Source organism: Anabrus simplex, chromosome 2, assembly GCF_040414725.1.
Source record: "Anabrus simplex isolate iqAnaSimp1 chromosome 2, ASM4041472v1, whole genome shotgun sequence".
NCBI lineage: Eukaryota > Metazoa > Arthropoda > Insecta > Orthoptera > Tettigoniidae > Anabrus > Anabrus simplex.
This window is the reverse complement of record NC_090266.1, coordinates 714629463-714652524: the sequence shown is the minus strand read 5'-3', so window position 1 is coordinate 714652524 and position 23062 is coordinate 714629463. Positions and strand designations below refer to the sequence as shown.

Sequence of the window (23062 nt, the reverse complement as noted above, 5' to 3'; positions counted from 1 at the left end):
GATCCCCCTTTACTATTTTTGTGGGGAAAGAAGGGGTCTAATACTCGAGTAAATACGGTATTTGAGAATTAAATTTTAGGCCGTCCCCTAAACTACCATTTCACTCAGCGTGAGTAAAATGATTTATAGCTTAGATTGTAGTGGCTCATCTCCCGACTTAACGTACCGATTTTCATTAAATTCTCTTTAGCCGTTTTCTCGTTATGCGTGTACATACATACAGACAGACAGAAATTACGGAAAAGTAAAAAGTGCATTTCCTTGTTACTGTGGACATGACTGATACAGAAATACCATTCTTTTAAAATTCTGAGCAATGTACAGACAAAACTCTTAGATAGAATAACACATCATAAATCAGTACCAGATTTAGCACAATTTTCGTTTCAGTGTGTCTTTTCTACAATCAATGTGCTGTCTCCAGTGATCATGCACAAATCATAAAATTAATACTCTTTGTTCTTCTTCGACTGTTAGTCCTTTGAAATCTTGCATTACCTTCACTCCTCTCTTTTCTTTATCATTTACCACCTTAAGATTTTTCATAGTCTCCTTGGCATTATGGTAGGAAATATTTTCATCCCAAGAAGCAGGATCTATATTTAAGAAATCTAAATCTATGCTTAACTTCTTCAATATGTCCAAACTCTTGATTGAAATGAGCTCTTCAGTTCCCTTCCCTGAAATGATAATTCAGGAGATTTAAATTGTAATCTGTTAATATAGATTTTTATATATTTTGTATAACTAATCCGAAAGTGCAATTTAAATTTATTAGAATTATCTACGTAAAAGCAACTGCCCAAAACTTTTGTCACTGTACCAGGTAGAACAGTGTACCTCCTCTTCGTTCCCAAGGTTTCCTTCTTCAGATATCTAACCATACATGTTTTTGTGTCATTGTTAGCCTTGTCATCAAACACTGATGACATAAGTGCTGACTGAATTCCTTTGGAGAACTTGAAGAATCCTTTGCATTTACTCTTTTGTACTGTTTTAACTCTATCAAAAAGCACAAGTCATTGTAAGGTGTTCCAATTGCTGATGAACTCGGAAACCACCACTTTGCGTATGCGTTTAGTACTACAAACAAATAAGTGTTCTGTAAGTCATAGAGTTACTGACTCTGAGAGGCATCTCAGAATGAAAGAGGAACATCTTCAATTTATAAATTCCTTTGGCCATCCATTTTGCTGCATGAAGCAAAGCTCCAGGCGGCCTTACTTTTAGATTCAAGTCCACATTGCGCCCGAAAAACATGATGTGCAGTTCAATGAATTCACAGTAATAATTTTTCAGGTATTTTTCTTTCAGCATTTTTCGAAAAAATATAAGTGCTTCTTGATTTTAACACCGTTGAAAGCCTTATGTAAATGTTCATACCCGTCTTCATAATTTGAATTTTTTCTGTGACTTTTCTTGAAAGTTTTTCAAAAATATTACACTGGGCCCTGCCACTTGGGATAACTCATTTTCAAACACAATCTGTTTTGCTAGTTCTTACGTGTAATGATGGCAAGGGAATAACATCGTCTCTCGTCCTGCTAATTGTTCCAGCAAAGTGACAGCTCCACTGTAACAACTGAGTTGGATGCAGTTTTGTCGCAACGAAGAATTTGTATTTCCTTGTCCATTTCCCAAACTTTTATGGCATTCCAAACTGAACATGATTCTTTTTTCTCAATAGCATTCAGTAATGTAGGCACACCAATTGATTCCTCCCGATTTTCATAAGTTACCGTATTTTTCCGAATCGAAGACAACCCTGAAAGCAAGACAAACCCCACTTTTTTTCTTTTAAAAAGTGCATCGTGATATAATTTTATTTATAACAAATTTCAAATTTAATTTGAGAAAAAAAATAAACACACACAAGTATCATGTAAATCCTACCTACTTCCATAATAATTTTCATTAGAGATATCTGATACTGCCTTTGAAAGTTAAGGGAATTCCTCTTCGTGAGCCTGCATTCATATTGCATCTCGTGTTATGGCCATTCTGACCTTGCGTTTTTCGTGTACATACCTTACAATTTCATTTTCGACTTCTTTGAAGTGTCCTTGCCCTTGTTGCGGGCCACAATGCCTTTCTTGTATAATACGCATTTTTAGACTGTCTTTTCTTCATGCCAACATCGAACAGTGTTTTTAGTTATGCCGTATTTTCTTTTGCTTGCACAATTATTCTTCATTTCCGCATTTTAGTAACCATTAACATAAAATTAGCATCATAATATTGACGAGAAGCCATTCAAAATTTCCCGGCAATACCTGTTTCACGTGTTTACAATACGACGATCCATCGCGAAAATATTCCTACTGTCTATAAAACTGTTCCTTTTACTAAGCGTCAGGTACAGTAGACACTTTATAATGCTGCCAATGAGTAGCCGTGGTCTTTCTAAGAATTTGAAGGGTCGCATCCTTGCTATTCCAATTCAAATGACACTTCCTGTGCAGCTGGGACTCGGAAGTTCATTATGGTCGACCTTATAATTAGCTCAAGAGAGTAATGTTGTGAAGCCATTCATTGGATTCGAGGAACATTCTTGTAGAGCAGAAATGCTCACGCTGGGCATTTCCTCCTGCGGGCGTACAGTATTGTAAGCGGGCGGGCAGGCAGGGGATGAGCGTATTGTATTCTATTCAACCATAGTGCCGTTGTGATAACGTCACAGGCCGTGAAGGTTCGACGAAGTTCTCCGAGGCACTTTCGATCGCTTTGGCGATACCGGAGTTTTAAATGGAGGCAGAAAACAATGAGAGAAAGACACGTTTTAAGATATGTTTTATGAGGTTTTTTATGTTCATTGCAGTTTTCGTATTTTGACTGGATGCAGTAAAAATTTAGGTCAACAGTCTCTAATATTTTTATAATGAATTACAGGAATTTTGACTTTTCTTAATGGAAATACTGTCATTCCCATCCAAGGAATTGTAAATCTTAGCTTGTACACTTAGACCCTGTATCTTTGTAAACTGAAACACAGAAATTGTAACGTGTCAGTATTTTTTAATGTATAAATATAAAATAAAACTGACTGTTTATATCAAGTGCAGTATAAATCAAACCAAAATATCTTGACAAGGTCAGTCGGTCTTGCAATTACAGCATCTTTTTAAAAATACTGTACCCCAGTCAGCATTTTGCTGAGTAGTGGAGGAGAGCTTCAAAATTACAATTGAACGTTACAGCTCTGCTTCCCTGCAAAGTGTGTTCACTCTCGCTTCACTGTGACGCATGCTTGCTACGTAAGCTGCCCGCATTTACGTCAGGCCAGCCCGGCCGCACTGGGCTAGCGCCAACAGGCGCCCAGCTGAGCACCTCTGTTGTAGAGGCTAATAGAATGTCATTCTCTCTTCACTATTTTCCAAGAACCAGTGACATTACACGGAGGCACTGTACAGTTTGCTGCCGAGGCTAGTGATGTATAATAAAGATGCGGATATTGAAGGTAAATGAGAATTTGCGCAGTATGTGTGAGGGGAGGGGGAGAAGCAGTGTGGTTACCATGGTAACTGTCAGTGGTGTTCATTACTGTTTGGTCGCGAATGCAAGACGACTCTTGATTTTTCACATGAAATTTAGAGAAATATGGTATTGGTGCTTGATAGTCTTTTAGTTCTTGAATCCCTGACATTTTACACTAATACCAGCTTACCATCCCAGTGAACAGTCACAAAAGTTGGATTCTGCTCTTTAAACAAATACAGTGGAACCTTGGATTGCGAGCATAATTTGTTCCAGCAACATGCTTGTAATCCAAAGCGCTCGTATATCAAAGCAAGTTTTCCCATAAGAAACAATTAAAACGCGGATGATTCGTCCACAACACAAAATATTTATTCGCATACCATTTGTGAAACAAAATATAACGTAAAAATAATTAAAGTGAACTTTTCCTTACAATAGAATCATTGTTGGTGTGATGGAGACTAGAGATGACATGAGAAGAGCTACTATGTAGCACGAATTTCACTAACTGAATCACTGCTATCCTTTGGCTCACGGGAATTGTTTTCTTTACGTGCAACTTTAACCAGGAACCTGTCCAATGCACTGTTGCTTTTGCCTTTTTTTGAGGATTTCACGAAAATGTGACATTGCATTGAACTGATTCATCACTCACACTGCTACAGCCTTATTCGGGTGATGATTTTCTACAAAATTTTGTACCGTTTCCCACACTTTGCACTTCTCCCGAATCTCAGTGTAAGTGAGAGATTGCACTGACTTTTCCTCCTCCTCTTCCCCGGACGAGATCTCCATAACCTCCTCCTGTTGTTCACGTTGCAGGTCCATCAGTTCATTTGTGGTCAGTTCCTGGCTATGTTCTTCCACCAGCTCTTGAATGTCCACGTCATTCACCTCCAGACCCATGGTCGTCCCTAAGGACACAATTTCACGGACAATCGGCGGCTCATTGTCAGCAACAATCCCCTCAAAGTCACATCCAAGAACACAGTCAGGCCACAGCTTTCCCCAAGTGGAAGTGAGAGTTCTCTTGGTGACTCCATCTCAGGCTTTATCGATGTTCTTCAGGCAGTTCACGATGGGGAAATGTTTTCTCCTAAACTCTCGGAGGGTAAGGTTTGTTCCTTCGGTCACTTTGAAGCATCGCTGAAATAGTACTTTGGTGTATAGCTTCTTGAAGTTCGAAATGACTTACGAGGATGATTTGAAAAGTTCTCAGAATCACCACTAGACGTCAGTGCTAGAGCAACGAGGTTTCCGCGCAATAATCATACATCATTTGTGAGTGAACACGTGGCGCCTCAGTGCTCTAGCTGCAGGAGTGTGGTAGCGACGACTCTTTGTTGTTGTTCCCGCGTAGTGATGTGTCACAATGGAAAAAACTGAGATTCGAGCAGTGATTAAATACTTTGTAAAGAAAGGTATGAAAGCAAAGGAATTTCATGCCGACTTTCAGTACACACTGGGGGACTCTGCTCCTTCATTTTCAACTGTTTCCAAGTGGACCAGCAAGTTTAAATTTGGTCGGGAGAGCTTGGATGATGATTCACGTAGTGGACGGCCAAAAAGTGTTACGACCCCAGAATTTATCGCAAAAGTGCATAAAATTATCATGGAGGATGGTCGACTGAAAGTGCGGGAAATTGCTGAAGCTGTAGGGATGTCTTCTGAATGGGTGTATTATATTTTAACCGAAGAATTGGGTATGAAAAAATTATCCGCAAGATGGGTGCCGCGGCTCTTGACATTGGACAATAAACGCACCAGATTGGTAATGTCCTAACAAAGTCTGGCCCATTTTCAGTGCAACCAACAAGATTTTTTTGCGCCGGTTTGTGACTACAGATGAAACTTGGGTCCTTTACTATACCCCAGAGACAAAACAGCAGTTAAAGCAGTGAAAACATGCTGATTCACCACCACCAAAGAAAGCAAAGGCAGTGCGTTTGGCTGGAAAGGTCATGGCCTCAGTTTTCTGGGATGCAAAAGACATTCTGCTGATAGATTATCTTTCTACTGGCCCAACAATTACAGGGCAATATTATGCAAACCTCCTAGACCAACTACAGGAAAAGATATGCGAAACAAGACCTGGTTTGGCAAGGAAAAACGTCATCTTTCATCAGGACAGCGCTCCGCCGCACACAAGTGTTGTTGCCATGGCAAAACTTCATGAACTGAGGTACAAATTGTTGCCACATCCACCTTATTCACCTGATTTTGCACCATCAGACTTTCATCTATTCCCCAAGCTGAAAATTTTCCTCGGTGGACGGAGATTTTCTACAAGGGAAGAACTGACAGCCGAAATGGAGAGATATTTTGCAGCCCAGGAGGAATCTCATTTTCGAGATGGGATCAAGGCATTGGAACATCGCTGGACCTAATGCATTAGCCTACAGGGAGACTATGTTGAAAAATAAAAGCAGTTCCACCGAGGTAATATACTTAATTCTAGTACATTCCGGGAACTTTTCAAACCACCTACGTACTGATCCATAGGCTGGAGAAGTAGTGTTGGAAGGAAGCAACTTAACCTTAACGAACTTGAATTCCTCCAGGAAAACGTCCTCAAGGCCTGGAGGATGAGCAGGAGCGTTGTCCATAACCAGCAAGACTGTGAGCGGCAGATTATTTTCTGAGAATTATTTCTTGGCTACATGAACAACGATCTCGTTCATCCATTCAACAAGCGAACAGGGGAAGGGAAAGCGTAGGCACACGTGACGCTCGTATTGCGGAACCTCACTCGCTTATCAAGTTACAATTTATTTAAAATGTTTGCTCGTCTTGCAAAACCCTCATAGACTGAGTTACTCGCATTCCGAGGTTTCACTGTAATTAATATTTTCTGCCTGCCTCATTCTGAATTGTTCTAGATATTTTTAATTGAACTACATTTAAGTGCTATTTCATCAACATTATATCACAAGGCCTTAACTGTAGCTTCAAGGATGAATATAGCTTCTCTCTGACTTACCTGAAATCTGTCTAGAATGGCTTCTAGTTTTGATGTCGTAATACACTTTCTTCGACATTTATTTTCCTTCTCTGAATTTACCTTCCTTCCATCTGTAGTTGCATCACAACCAGGAATTGAAACTGAGCAGATGGAGGGTTCTGTAAGGATGCTTTTTAATGTAATATAAAAGAAAGTTTATCCTCTTCTAATTTTATCATGTTCAAAGCAGTTAGCATGGGCAACATCGAAGAGATTATTTAGGTTTGCGACAAATTTGTGCTCTCGTTCTTTATGAGTGCTTGTCCTTTTATGGGTGCTTTTTTTGCCAATTGCACTGCTGTAAATGCAGGTTTACAATTTTTTTAATTTAGTGAGGTAAAGCTCATGTGAAAATCCTAGCCTTCCACCAAAATATTGCACATTGATATGTGACTAAATTAGTACTTTCACTGATAATCAGTTTCACCTCACTTATGTCATAAGAGAAGACTGACAAAACCTGCTGATTAGATGGTAATTTATGTCCACTAATCTTTTGTTTAACTTCGCCAACTAAATTAATAACTCGGTCACTGCTTCTTAAACTACTCGCTATGATGTTAATAAATATTCACAACATTACTGAATGGAAGCTGACACTCAGCTGAATGTAGACAGCAGTCAAGCACACACATGTGTAGGAGGAATAAGCCTACGCATAGCAACATGACACAACTTCCTGGCCACTGCGGCATAGGTTCCTCATCTTTGATTTCAACAAAATAGGTATTAAAATTCTTCTTACAACCAAAGGAAAGAAACTAGGGAGTGTGCGCGAAGTAATTCTTAAGTTGAAAAATAAGGACCACCCTAATATCACACAACTATTGATCCATGCTTGCAATGCTGTGTACGGGCGTACGAGACTGTTCATCTATTTGTGCGACGTCATCGGAGCTGCAGTGCACTACGGAAGAGGACATTTGTTAACTATGAAACACAAACGTACCGCATGTCTTTGGTGGCCTGTTTTCATTGCGCGGGTTATACGGGCAAAACTATACACAAATTTGTGTGATGCCATCGGAGGTGCAGTACTGCCTGTACCCACTTTGAAATGCATTCATTCTTCTCTGATGAATTACATTGAGGGTATCTTATATTCAAGTTTTATTTTTTTAATTTCTTTGTTTCAAAAAGTCAGGGAGGTCTAACACACGAGGAGATGCGGTATTGTGTAGATTGATGAGCTCGAGGTTTGATCTCTGTCAGGTATTCTTGGGAAGGTTTTCTGTAATATTTTTACCATTATTTTCTCTACATGCTAATGATGTTGCTCATTAAAGTTCCATGGTATTTGTTCCAACAAGTACTGTAATGCAATACAATTCTAGAAAATATGTTTATGGTTTTATTTCCTTGAAGAACAATACTCTAATAATGTGTCTTCCTTATTTCTTACAGCTTGATTGAAGAGGGTGGTGATTGGGATAGGCGGAATCGTTTGAAGGTATATGAAGGAACCTACTGTATGATCATCCGTGATTTTAAGGGTGCATCTACATTTTTTCTGGATACTATTTCTACTTTCACATCCTACGAGTTGATGGATTATAATACGTTTGTTCGATATACTGTGTACATATGTATGATTTCTCTTCGTCGTAACGAGTTACGAGACAAGGTAAGTTTTACTTTTGTCTTTATAGTTGGGCATAGCTGCAGCAGCTCCACTCATTATGACCATATTATGAATTGTCACAGCCTGTGCAATTATTTTATATCTTCATGAAAGATATTCATGCTTGAAGCTTTGTATCAGATTGTTTGAAAAATTATCTTTTGCGTATATGTGCTGAAATATTTCAACCGAGCTCGATAGCTGCAGTCGCTTAAGTGCGTCCAGTATCCACTGTCGGCAGCCCTAAAGATGGTTTTCCATGGTTTCCCATTTACACACCAGGCAAATGCTGGGGCTGTACCTTAATTAAGGCCACGGCCGCTCCCTTCCAACTCCTAGCTCTTCTCTGTCCCATCGTCGCCATAAGACCTATCCGTGTCGTTGCGACGTAAAGCAACTAGCATACCTGCCAACCCTTCCGATTTACCCGGAAACTTTCCGATTTTTATCTCGTCTTCCGATTTTCCGATTTACTTTTAATTCTTCCTATTTTTGACCAATATAACCTCCAGTACAGTCAATACTCTTCCCCTAGGATAAAGGATAGATTCTTATGTGCTTGTGTAATTTATCCAACGTCATTTTCAAGCGTTTTTATTTGATGCTTTAATTTGCGAGTGTATCGTCCGTCGCCTTCGTGTAGACCTATCGTGTTTCCTGCTCGCAGTCGCTACAGCAGCATGTGTGCTTTACGGCTGAGGATTCGGGACGGAAATTGTCCTGCAAGCAAGAGAGGCTAGCGACTCAGTTAATCAGGACGAAAGAATGAGTTTCTTATTGTGTGGTTCGCGCTCTATGAACGTGGTTTCTGTGCGTAATTTCGTTGGAATTGTTTGCCACGTGTTTTTTCGAGCGGTTCTGTGCTTTTCTCCGTGTCAAAGTCGTACATTAATAACACTAGTTAACAAATTTAAACTTTTTTTTTGCATCTGGTTTGTAAATGGGTGGATTTACCTAATTTTGGGGTGCTGAATACACTGGTAAAATCAGTTTTTCTCTATGACGTCACATTTCCTAGATATACAGCAGAATAAAAAAACGGCAATAGCGAAAATTGACACAATTAAGTCAAACAAAAATACACATTCAGAACGTTTGAAATCAATACTGTTTTGTATGTACACATGGGCATGATGCCAATGAAAGGTCCAAATAAGTTCAGAAGATATTTTCACCTTTAATCGTCTTTGGTTTTTGAAAAATGCGACGACGGAGCTCTTCTTTTGTTTGCCGTTTCATCACTCTCCCTAACAAGACCCCAGCAGTAGTCACGCATCATCGAAGGGTTCCAATGGCCTTGGTAACGGTGTTCCATGGTAAGAATGTCTTAGTGAAAGCGTTCACCATGCTCATCGCTTACGGCTCCCAAATTTTCCGAAAAGAAATCAAGGTGAGAATGTAAAAAGTGAATTTTAAGCGACATTCTACACCACATGTTCTTATAGTTGTCCAACAGATCATTCATAATGGTAACATAGTTTTTGTCTTTCCTGTTACCCAAAAAGCCCTTCACAATTGCTTTAAAAGAAGACCAAGCAGCTAACTGGATATCTGTGAGTTTGGTATCAAAGGTTGGGTCTTTCAGCAATTTTCTTATCTGTGGTCCAACAAATATACCCTCTTTCAGCTTTGCCTCACTTAATTTGGGAAACTTTTCTTTTAAGTGATTGAATGCCTCACCTTCTTTATCCAGAGCTTTTACAAAGTTCTTGATAAGGCCCAACTTGATATGAAGGGGAAGCAAAATGATTTTATTGGGCTCAACCAATGGGGTATTGTTCACATTTACGTTTCCAGGAACATATGACTTCCTTATAGGACATTCCTTGACTGTATAGTGGTTCTTGGTGTCACGGCTGTCCCAAAGGCACAAAAAGGAGCAGTATTTCGTGAATCCAGCCTGTAAACTTGTAAGGAGTGCAACAACCTTTAAATCACAGCAAAGCTGCCATTCATGATCCTTATATTTGATTGCCTCTAGCAGCAAAGCCATGGCTTCATAAGGACAATCAAAATGCAATTTATATGTCTTATTAACCAAATCTTTGGGCTTTTGGAGTGAATTTCCCACACACATAACAAAAGTTGTCGGGGTGGTTTAGACAGCAACGAGATTTTTTTAGTTGCCATTTTTCTTAGTGTAAGTTTTAAACAAAAAGTTCGCTTTTTCACAGGAAACACTCACTGAGGATCTCTTTTACACCACTAGATTACCACACCAACCATTTACTGACTATTTGCAGATCTTCTAGCTTTCCTATGCAAATAAAGAAGAAACAATTAGACATCAAAACAGAAGAACAGCAAAAAGCGAAATACTGAATACAAAAATAAAAAACCTTTAAAAACTCAAAAATGGTACGTGCTAGAACATTTTGAAAGGTATATTCGGATTCTACACACCAAAATACATACTAGTTGATGTATCACATTCCAGATGCAAAATGGCTGTTGACTAGTGTAATGTATGAGACATCCGATCGGTTTTGTATGTGCTAGTTTCGCGTATTTCAGTGCATTTTTGTTCATTCTTACTTCATAATTTAATTTTTCAGGGAGTTGTGTCGGTGACAGTTTCTGGTATTTTCTCTTCACGTTATGGCCAAAACGCATAACAAACGTTATCTCAAAGTGTTCAGAGATACCAATAAAATTACATTTCCGTTCATTTTACAGTCTAATAAACGAAACTATTATGTAAATCACCTCGGGAGCTAAATTTTATTTCGAGTTATCGAAATTTCAACATATAGAGATTACAGTTTTTGAGCATGCATAGCATTGAATCATATGTATCTACGGGCTTTTGCCGTACTGAATACATTATGTTTAACGACACTTAAAAATATACAAAGAAACTCTATTTTACGGCATCACTTTAATTATAATACTTATTATAGTAACTTTTTAGAAGACAGGATACAATACATACAGTAGTGAAACAAGAAACATAGCTCGGTTAACACATTTGGAAAAAAATCCGTTAGTATCTTCTGTTTGTTGCGGTTAACGTTTCCTCCCTTCAAGTTGAAACTTCTTGTCAATATCACGCAGCCAAGTTTCGTAAATGGAGCTTGTCATCCGCGACTTCCGGACTTTCTTTCGCACGTGACCGGTAATTGACAGCCGAGAAACGGCGAGGCTTTGCCGATTCGCCGATCACTAGAAGTTCGACTTTTTCTGTTCCCGTCATATTGGTTTCCAGCTTCAATGGAACCCTTTCTTTACTTGTAAACTGTTCCTCACAAACCGCAAATGCCGTATTGCACAGTTAATGTTGCACAAAATTCTAGTTACAGAGTATTTTTTGCTTCAAGGGAGGAAATGTTTGCTTCGAGAAATCGAGAAATTCGTAGGCTATAACCTAATTTCGAGAATAGAGAAATAAATACACGTGAAGAATAGGGCAAACGGCCGGTAAATCTAAGTTAGTTCGAGATACTGAATATTTGAATAATGGAGGTTCGAGATATCGAGGTTCGATTGTATTATTATTCGTATGTATGTAAATGATAGTGATTAGGTACATTTTCTTGTAACCATTTTAATGTTTTTTTTTTTTACTTTAAGATTATAGATTATATGTATGCCTTTTATCCTGTCCTTTTTTCACTTAGACGATGGCGCAATATATGTAATGAAATCCAATAATTAAAAAAATCTTCCTGTTTTTTTATTTCTAAAAGTTGGCAGCTATGCAACTAGGGTCAGTCAGGGTAATTATGAGACAGACAAAAAAAAAGGAAAAAATGAGACACTCAATTTTTTCTGCTCTAATTAATAATCTCAACACATTGCATGAATGATATTATTAGTCTTTTATCCATTACGGTAAAATAATTGGAAAGTGTCCGAACTATATATCTAGCAGTACACACGTTTTTTCTGAGTGGTGTTTTTTCTAACCAAAAAACTTTCATGCATTGCACTTTGTATTTTGTTACTCTGGCTCAACCCAAATATCCAGGAAAGGGTTTCTGGTTTTATTTGGTAGTCTAAGGGAGAATCTTCTTTTTCAGCTTGAAAAGACAATTTTAAGTTTTTGATTTGAGAAGAAAATTTATTTTTTAAAAAGGGGGTAAATATGAGACATCACTAGGGTAAAAGTGAGACACTTTTAGGGGAAAAATGAGACAGTTGGTACACTTGTTTCTGTACCTAAATACTTATGTTTGTCATTCCTACAGACTCCTTTCCTGATATACTTCCTGAAAATTCTTTCGAGAATATCCTACTTTCAAAAATCAAACACACTGCCAAAACCATGATGAAGCGAAGAAGAGTGGACCCGACAGCAAAGGTGAAACATCTGAAGAGTATTCCCAGCTTGTGAGGGAAAAGCAGAAACCACTTCATAAGAAGGATAGAAAGGGTACAGGTATTCAAAAGGCAACAGTTCCAGTAGTAAAACCTCCATCCAAGACAAGAGCAGAAGTTCATTCACTGAGCTCGATAGCTGCAGTCACTTAAGTGCAGCCAGTATCCAGTATTTGGGAGATAGTAGGTTCAAACCCCACTGTGGGCAGCCCTGAAAATGGTTTTCCGTGGTTTTCCATTTTCACACTAGGCAAATGCTGAGGCTGTACCTTAATTAAGGCCACGGCCGCTTCGTTCCCTCTCCTAGCCGTTTCCTGTCCCATCATCGCCATAAGACCAATCTGTGTCGGTGTGACGTAAAGCAACTAGCAAACAAAAAAAAAAAGTAGTTCATTCTTCTGACTCAGTTACATGCGAAGATGAAGATTGGCAAGGTAGCGGTGACAGTCTTGATGAAGTTGATCTACTTGACACAGATGCTGAGGAAATGACCATGGCAGATGAAGTAAATCCAGGTGACCTTGTACTTGTACTTTTTGAAAGTTCTGGAAAGCGGCATTCTTTTCAATATAAATATGTTGCCACTGTTCAGAAAGTTCTGGAAGGTGGAGACATGCAAATCATGTGTCTCAATTGTGTGGACAATAACAAAACTGTGTTAAGGCTTAATGAAAATGATGTATCTGTTGTCGAAAAGTCAAAATTACTAGGGAAATTGCCTGTTCCAATAATAACAGGGAAAGGTAGAGGCATTACATTTGCATACCCAGGAACAGTTGATGTTTTTGAAAAAAAAAAAAAAAAACTAGAACTCCTACATTTTCTGTTAGGTCAGTTTAAACCAAGTGATGTCTCATTTTTTCACCATTCTGATTACAATGGGCACTATGTATTTATTTAGTATAATTAAAATGTAACATAAATTCAGGCATAAAGCTCAGGTACCATTTAATTAGATGGTATAATGTCAACAGTCTATACTAAGTAATTTTTGTCAGGAATGAGTATAAAAATGCATCTCAAGCCTAAATTTCGTGGTATCAAAACATGGCCATTTTGTTCCTATAATAAAACTGAGGAAAGTGTTGCAAACTATTACACCCAGATTTTTTCCTGTCTTCCTTTGACCCTAAGGTGTCTCACAATTGCCCTATTAACTCTCCAACATGATTTTACAGTCTGCTACAATACTGTCTCACTTTTCCCCTGGGTTGTCTCATAATTCCTCCTTTTGCAGGTTAAAAATGAGACGCACATTTATATTTATTTTTCAAAAGTTAATGAATATATAGTAATCTGTTGTTTCCAGTGTTTTTTGTAATACCAGTCACAACTTATGATTTTTTGTATAACTGTCACTGTTGTAGTTTGTAATTTATGAACAAAGTTGTAAAAAATGTCTCATATTTACCCTGACTGACCCTACCAAAGAAATATATATATATTTCTTGTACAGTTCGAAAATTATTATAATAACTGGAAGGTGATATTTGACTCCGTCTTTATGTTGTAATGCTTAGAAGCTGTGTGTTTTTAATGTAAATGAGCAAAAATTGAATTTTTCCCATGTGATGGTTTTCTTTTGCAAAAGGTATAATGGACTTACAAAAAATATTTAACCATATACCAGATTCTGTTGTATTGAGGTGGAACCGATATCAATTTTGAAACTCTGAATAGTAAATACAATGAAAACACATTTGTCTGTAACTTTGGACCCCGTATGAAAAGGAAAACACTCCATATGTGACCAAAGCAAACAAATTAAGGAGTCTCCTCAGTTAGCACATCACAAATTAGACAGTTTTCAATGCATTCACATGAGTCAAAGTCAATAACATGTTGGCCCTCCACGAACTCTGAGGCACTCTTGAATGTGACCAAATCATTGAGCATTTCTTGAGGCAAACTGTCCCGTTCCTCGAGGGCAGCATCTTTTATGGCCTAAATTGTTGGTGGTGGAATTTGATGGTTGGAAATTGCTCTTAAGAAAGGTTCGCACATACTCTGTGTAGTTCATATCCCAGAAAGACTCTAGCCAGTCATTTCTGTGGATCCCACATCCCTCCAGATATTCATTCACAGCAGCTGCACCATTTGGATGGGTGTTATCGTCCTATAGAGTAAACATATCTCCTTCAGACTCTGCAAAACCACTTACTATGGGTTGGAGATTGTTGTATTGATACTCTGCGGCCGTCACGTTTTCTTGAATGTAAACACGCATGGTGTACTGTGGCCGAGCGTGATACCAGCTTAGAATAGTACTGAACCTTGTGATATTGTTGATGTGTGCGAGTCCTGAGTGGTCTTGAATACAGTCCCCCATCATGGAGTCTTTTGCACACAGTTTGGGTATTTGCAGTAAATCCTGTGGTGTCTCGATGCTCATGTGTGTAGGTTGTTTACATGCAGATGTGTATATTTACCGGTCTTGATCTGCTGTTATTTTACATGGACGGCCAGTACGATGTCGATCTGCTACTGAATTGGGACGTTTTCTTCAACCTGGAGGCAACGCTTTGATTCACGTGAACAATGTTGGCAGCGTCAACTTGTCTCGTGTTCTGTTGCATCGAAGTGATGATTTTGATGTTATCTGCCATAGACAGCATGTGATGAGGTATTTTAGTGCACAGTGCATTGAAACGAGACACACTGACAAGATTGTTTGGACGTCACCACAGCTTTAGTGTACGGGATTTGTTTACCAGTCATGGGTCGAATGCCCTTAGCTGTGAAGAGGAAAGGGTTGTCATGATTTAAACAATGTACTTACTATCTAACTATAAATGAAACATATTAGACACTGGTGGGTAAATTGCAAATATACTTAACTCTTTTCGATGAGTGAGTGTTTTGACATCATTTAAACTGCCTGAATTTCATTTCAGTATTCTGCATCACTCTTATTACGTGGCTGAGAAACCTACACTATATATGGGGATATAGTTTTGGTCAGGTGTACGCCTAAAGTGTCACCAGAGATCTTGTCATTGTTTGCCAAATGGACTTCTTTCTACCTTTCAAAAATCTATCTATCTCTGCCTGTTTGAAGCCATGACCTTAGAATCCAGAGATTGACCTACCACTGATGCACAGAGGAAGCTTGTGTCAAATGTAAAGAAATGCTGGGCTGATATGTATCTGGACTGGGATATGTGAGTTGGTGTTCCAGTCATTTGGATGTTATGTGAAATTGAAATCATAGATTCAGCTTACAAGATATGTCTGTGAATGATCTGAAGTTAATGATTCGCAGTTTAATGCAGACAACTAGGATCTTAGTGCCGGCAGATGGTGGAATCGTTGGGCATCCAGCCAGCCTTCAAGATGAGGACTGAATGTGCAAATATTCTCTTAAAAGTACAAATCACAAACATTTAGTGAAGCTTGGTTACACCTCGGATTTATATTTGGATTCCACATAACCCCTCTTGAGAAAACCGAGTGGACTGATATTCCATTGATATCCCATCTACAAAATCATGTTTGAAGAGAACAGTGATTTATATGACAACTTTTGAAATGAACAGTGATTTAATTTTAAAATGAATTATCATCAATAATTAAGTGCAGAAACTATGATGGGGTCACGCTACAAAATTACCGAAGTGGAATATTCATAGTGATTTTTTTCTGTAATTGGCTACTCCTGTGAAGTTTATTTGTATTTTGAATTTTATTTTATTTGAAACAGAATACCAAACAAATGCCTAATTTCTAGCAGGTTCACACTTCCATGGAGACAAAATGGAATGTGGTTTTAGCTTATTACTTTTGCATTTTTTCTGCGTAACCATTTGGGGGAAATTACAGTACACCACCCAACAGAACCAAGAATTATCTATATTTACTAGACATTGGACCATTCAACATTGGACTGCACAGAAAACGTCTGATAGGAAATGTTCACAGCCCCTCATAATGATATCGGAAATAGAATGCAAGATTTGGTATCGTAATGAGAATTGGTTTCCATCTAATATTCACTCTCTCCTACACAAGCTTGAACTGCGTCTGCTTTAACACACGCAATACCAGACATATTTATGTACACGTCCCTGAAAACCAGGCTATTTCTGTAATATTTAGATTTATTTTGTGTTGTAATTATGCTACAAACTATAATGAAACTTATACCATTTCAAAGGTCTATTCTTCAGCAATAACACACACACAAAAAAAGAACACAATTATTTCCAACAAATCTTGGATCTTGCAGAGTGTTTTCAACAACGTAAATATCACACAGAAAAGTCAAACAAAGGATCACTGTCCTTAAAATTCTACCAGTTCACTTATCACAGGATTGAATTTATAACATGTTTATTATTATTATTATTATTATTATTAGCATTATTATTAGTTGTATGTACCGGTACATTATTATGCAGACTCATATTGTTTCTTCATGTGATAAATTTTAAAGCATGGCTCCATACACAGCGCAACACCACACTAGTTGCATGTCTCCTTACAAGAAGCTTTCCTGCTTGATTTTGTTCTTCTCACACTGCAGACTTGGTATATCCTAACAGCATACTTCTTGAATGAAGAAGGAACGTGTTGTATAAAATGCCATTCTGTTAACCTTCCTACAGTTCCAGTTAATATGACTGTGTTAGAAACGGCATCTTTAACAGGGTTTGCTGTGCTGTAAGCTGGGTGATGAAATAAGAGTCATCTCCTTCGTTTTGCACTGAATTATACATACAAAATGCCTTGGGACATGGCTAGTAGCAGTAAATGGAAGTAAAATTTCCTCCACCATTTCACAGTTCTTTGTTCAAACAGGTTATACTAAATGCACTGATTACTCAGATCATCTGCAGACTTAAAGCATATTCTATTCCAAAATAGTGGTTTGAGTACTTTCTTGCCAGTTCTTGTTACTTATTCCCCAAAATCTGCTCGATGTCTTATGGATAATACATAAACATCTCTTTTATTTTTTCCATTTTACAGCTAGCACATTATTACATCTGAAGGTCATCTCTCCCATTTTCAATTTTGTGGCTACCATATCTTTGATTACAGATTTCCTGGTTTTTTTAGCAGTTCCAACAGCACCAGTGCCTTTTTGATCCATCTGTGTAAACAAAATCTATCCAAATATAAAGTGTGTCCTTTGTTTACCACTCCACTTACTTCCAACAAATGCCAGGCGGAGTGGCTCAGATGGTTCAGGGGCTGTCCTTCTGACGCTAACTTGGCAGGTTCGATCCTGGCTCAGTCTGATGGTATTTGAAGGTGCTCAATACATCATAATCATGTCGGTAGATTTACTCATATGTAAAAGAACTCCTGTGGCACTAAATTCTGGCACCTCGGCATCCCCGAAAACCGTAAAAGTAGTTGGTGGGACATGAAGCAAATAACATTATTCTTCCAACAACCTCGGCACAACTATAGATGATGAATTGTCAGTTGCATGTTTGTCAGTATGAACTTCATAATTCAAAATACAGCCACTGGCTGCTTCTGCAGATTTGTATAGCTTCAAGCCATATTTGTTGGGCTTATTGTGCATGTAGAAACTCACATGTTGATGTAATGGATAGATTCCCTCGTCTACAGCGGCCTTTTGTGATGGACGGTAAGCCAGAATGAACTTTTTCTCTGAGAGCGTTCTACTATGGAAGTATCTTGAACAAATGATGAAATTTGCCTTCTCCTGGCTGTTTCTGATTTGAATAGGTAATCAGATTCAAGGAGGACAGTATCTGAGAAAAACCCAAATGATTCATTTTGTGTCAACTAAGTTTACAACTCGGCACATGATTTGTACTCCATTGATCAGCTGCTTTTTTCTTCGGAGATATACACGTGAAAGAAAATGCCCAAAAAATGCCTAATTTCTAACAGGTTCACAGACTTCCATGAAGACAAAATAGAATGTGGTTTTAGCTTATTACTTCTGCGTCTTTTCTCCGTAACCTGTGAAGCATACAGATTCTTTTACGTCTTTAAATTCTTTATGCGATTGTCAGAAACACTTTGCTGCAGTCCAAGACAACTCAAGTTATCCAAGTCTGCCAAAATGTTTCTTGGCTTCATGTTAACTGGAACTGATGGAACCCTATGAACAGTGGTCCATATATTATCTGTGAGTGTGGATCATTTTCTTCTTATCTGAAGAGCTGTCTGTGTTTGAAATCACTTCTTCATCTAAAAATACAATGAACAATACAAATTGGTATTTTTGTTTGAACTGTTGATGTCTTGCAGGAAAATGAAACATTTCAGCATAATTAACAGGCCTATGGGCAGCAAATTCAAAACTGTTACAAGTATAAAGCAGCGCAGTCATTTATAAAATGAGTATTAGTGCTTGTACATGCCGAACAAACCAGATCCGTATACTGTTTAAAATGCTTAGTATTTTGTTATAGTGTACTGTGCTTATAGAATAGTATTCTTCAAGTACATACCTTCAGATTTACCAGCATCTAATTTCTCATTTTCCAAATCATCCACATTATCAGCTATATTAGCAATACAATCCTCAATATCACACCGAAATTAACTTTGACAGGCCTCCACTCGCATGCTCGCAGTGAAGTGGCCTGATAACATTGTCATGAGAAAGACGTAGCCTTGAAAATATGTCAACTATAGTGCCATCTCTTGCTCATTGTTGTTACTAACAGTATGAGGCATAAACTCCCCGATGTCCAGACCCGTAGAAACTAGGGGCCTAGTGATTTTGGGGAAAACCACTGCCTGTATAATCTACAGGCTTGGTAGCAAGAGTGTTAAATGGGAGCTTGGAACTGAAACATCATTTTGATGCACATGTGGGCAATTTTGATCAGGGAACTCTTACAGGTTTTCAGCAACAAGGGGGTAGGAAAGGGGTGGGACTGGAATGATAGTGGCCTTGACCATAATATTGATGTACAGCACTTACGTTTGCCTGATATGAGGAGAAACCATACAAAATTCTTTTTCAGGTTACCAATGGATGGGTTCAAACCCACCACTACCAAACGTGAACTTTCACGAACACAGCATTATTGTGCAACCAACTTGCCCATTGCGACAAACTACATACCCGCCAGCTTTTACGGTTTGTCCGTGAATTTTACGGGAAGACAGTGTGTTTTATGGATTAACTATAATATTTTACATACCAAGATCCTCTTTTTTTTAAATTCGCGCCAGAACAAGCTTCCGCATGCCGCCAATACACACTGTGTGACCAGCGAATATTCAATATATCGCTCTGATTTATATTCACCCAATCGTTACAGTCTTCTTCTGGGAATACGGGATGTGTGCTGACTCCCAGTCGATCGGTATCGATTAGTTTGTGTTGGAAGAGACTGACTCTTGGATAACCATACACTTGTTCTTTGCATCGATTTGTTCAATAACAACATTTACCATCCTGTGTAAAAATTGTTTGTTTGTTCTTCACCACGGATTACAAAGCATAGGTTATGTTGTAGTTTTTAAAAAAATAACATGTGAATTATGTTTATCGCTTAATTTGCTTCATAATTATTGCCACATATTGCAAAGATTGTGGATTAACATGAATTGTGTTTGTTGCTTATTTTGTCTTTTGATCGATTTTATCGGTAATCATGAGTAAATCTATGAAAAGACATCATCGGGTGTTTACGGAAATCTATTCTTTGAATTTTCCATGTATACTGAAATCGAGAATAGGTGACAAATTTACTTTTTGTACCGTGTGCTCTTGTGATATTAACATAGCACATGGCTACAAAAACAATCTGACTAATCATGTAAAATATGTTAAACTTCTTGGTAAACTGAAATGTAAGGGGAAAAAACAGAAAATAAACATTTTTTTTGTTTTTTGCCAAAGCCAAATGTTTACGATGTAATAAAGGCCTAGTGTTTGTTTACTTCTTTTGTAGTGGAACACAACATTCCATTGAGTGCAGCTGACCATGCAGGAGCATTGTTCAGAAAGATGTTTCTTATGTCGGAAATCGTGAAAAAAGTATGGTTGTGGTCACCCAAAGCAATGTGTGTCCTAAACAAAATGGTGCTGTGCCATAAGGCAAGTGTTGTCTGCGAAGTCAAGATCTTCAAGCCTATCCCTCATCCTCATTGAACACCCCTCTTCTGTTCTCCCATTACCTTCTTCATCACACTATATAGGACCAGCAGGAACAGAGTGGGAGAAAGAACACACCCCTCCCTCACTTCAGACTTGAAGTTTATCTTTTGTTAGTTTCCCTTCATGAAAAATCTGACACTTATACCCCACGTACATCTCTTTCATGATCTTGATAATTTTTTATGGAATTCTGTATTCCTCGAGGGTCTTCCACTTGATTCTTTGATGTACAGAATCGAAGGCTTTATCAAAGTCCACGAATGCAAGGTAGAGGTTATTCTGCCATTCCACACCCTGCTCTATTTTGATTCGGAGTGTATTGATGAGATCCACACAGCTGTAATGTTGCCAAAATCCTGCCCGTTCCTTTCGAAGCCTTCTTTCTACTGAATCCTTTGTGCGATTCAGGATGACTCGCGACAGCACTTTGCTTGGAATGGAGAGCAAGGTGATGCTCCTCCAGTTGTTGCAGTTTGTTGTATCCCCTTTTTTCGATAACTTTACTATCAGCCCCTTCTTCCAGTCGGTCGGTATTTTCTCCTCTTTCCATATCTTCTCCAGCAGTGGGTGCAGCAATCTGATTATAGTATCAAGGGCTGCTTTCAGTACTTTTGCTGGAATGTTGTTAAGACCTGGTGACTTCCCATTTTTCATCTGCTTCAACGCTCTCCGTATCTCATCCTTGGTTGGAGAATCAAGGCGGATGCCTGGATCACTTTCTCCTTCTTCTTCATCTCCTTGCTGCTCATTTTATAGTCCCACATCTCTATTAAAAACCTCCGCAAATTTTTCCCTCCATCTACTCGGCTGTTGTTTGCACGTAATGAGGATCTCTCCTGTCTTGCTCTTCACAGGCCTAGTTTTATTAAAACCTTTCTTCGAAAGCATCTTTGTGATGCCATAAACCTCCTTTATATTCCCCCTTTATACTGCTTGTTCTGCTCTCTCTGCCTGCTCATCACTCCACTTCCTGTGATCCTTTCGCACACTCTTTACTTCCCTATCTGCTATTGGATACTCAGCTTGTGTTTGAGCCTTCTGCTGTCTAGTCTTGCATATATTTAGCTTGACCTTTATCTCCTTCCTGTAAGTTATCTTGTCCCAGGTCTGATCAGATATCCATTCCTTCCGCAGATAGTTTTTGTGTCCGAGCTGCTTCTCACTTGTTTCCACAAAGATGTTCTTTACCTCCCTCCATACAGCAGAGTCCTGCAGCCAGACCCACCGCGCAGCACTTCAAACCCACAGGCTCCGGCAGCCCAGCCCGTGCAGTGCCATTCTCTTCTGACGCGGCAGTGTACTGGCCCACAGCACTGGGCTCATACAGCCCACCGCACTGCACGGGCTCAGTAGAATAACCTTGAGTACTTCTCCACAATAACGTGTGCGCCGCGTACGAGATGTTCACGCCACACTACTATTCGGTTCATTCACTCTACGAATTCCCGTACTCTAATAACATACTTTAAATAGGCTAATCGCATTTGGAAATTAAATGGCAGAGATTTCTCCTGCACTGTAATGATAATAATAATTATTATAATTGAAAACAAGCAGAAACCTTGTTATAAACTACAGTAGAAGTCCGTTATAGCGAGAATCCATAGCATCGAAAAATTTACTCGCTATAACGGATTGTCGTTATATCCGATTTTTGTCGGAAAAACCCCCATGCACATTAAAATCGGTATGAAACGGCAATCATTTTGTTCAAAACTTGCGTTTCCGCAGATGATATCCACACTACGGCTTACTTGTTTATTTTTCGTAATCCGATACTGCCTGAAAGTGTATGTTTAATTTCATTGTGAAAAAATTATAGTACCGTATTTCTCCGAATCTAAGATGAACCCCACTTTTTCTTACAAAAAATTTAAATCAGGCTCAAAAAGAACTTAGTAAAATCATATGAATGCCTTGTTGTACAGTAGGCCTACGCATTTTTAGACTATTTTTAGACGCCGAACATTGACTTTCGTCATGCCGTATTATTATTTATTTTTTTTTTTTTTTTTTTTTGGCTGCTGCTCAAATATTCTTTATTTCCGCGGGTTTAATGACCATTAACATAACATTGGCATCATAATACCGAAGAGAACCCGTTGAAAATTTTCCGGCAATACCTATTCCATGCGTCTCTACAATACAACGATCCATCAGGAAATTATTCTTGCTGTCTAGAAAACTGGTGGGTACTTTAACGCAGCGTCAGATATAACCGGCTACCACTACACGCACGTCTCGCTTGCCACCTAGCGATGTATAGGCCTAATCGCGAACGTTGAAAGTCAACGAACGAGTTTATTGCGCCACGGTATTGCCATTCCGCCGTTGCGTTTTTCGTGCACATGCCTCACAATTTCATCTTCGACTTCTTTAAAGTGTCCTTGTTGCAGACCACTGAATGCATTTCTTATACAGAACGCATTTTTTTTAGCTCTTTGTCTTCACGCTAACGCCGAATATTGGCTTTATTTAGGCCTATGCCGTATTTTCTTGCGGCTGCACCTTTATTCTACATTTCCGAGTGTTTAATAACCATTAACTT

General features: G+C 38.6%; 1 protein-coding gene across 1 annotated transcript in view; it reads left to right on the top strand.

Annotated features, from left to right (window-relative positions):
* Positions 1-23062, top strand: part of LOC136864400 (26S proteasome non-ATPase regulatory subunit 6) — a 121382-nt gene that overhangs the window by 41283 nt on the left and 57037 nt on the right. The window contains exon 4 of the mRNA XM_067141344.2: positions 7883-8102. Within this exon, the coding sequence (XP_066997445.1) occupies positions 7883-8102 (220 nt within the window). The remainder of the gene's footprint in view (positions 1-7882; positions 8103-23062) is intronic.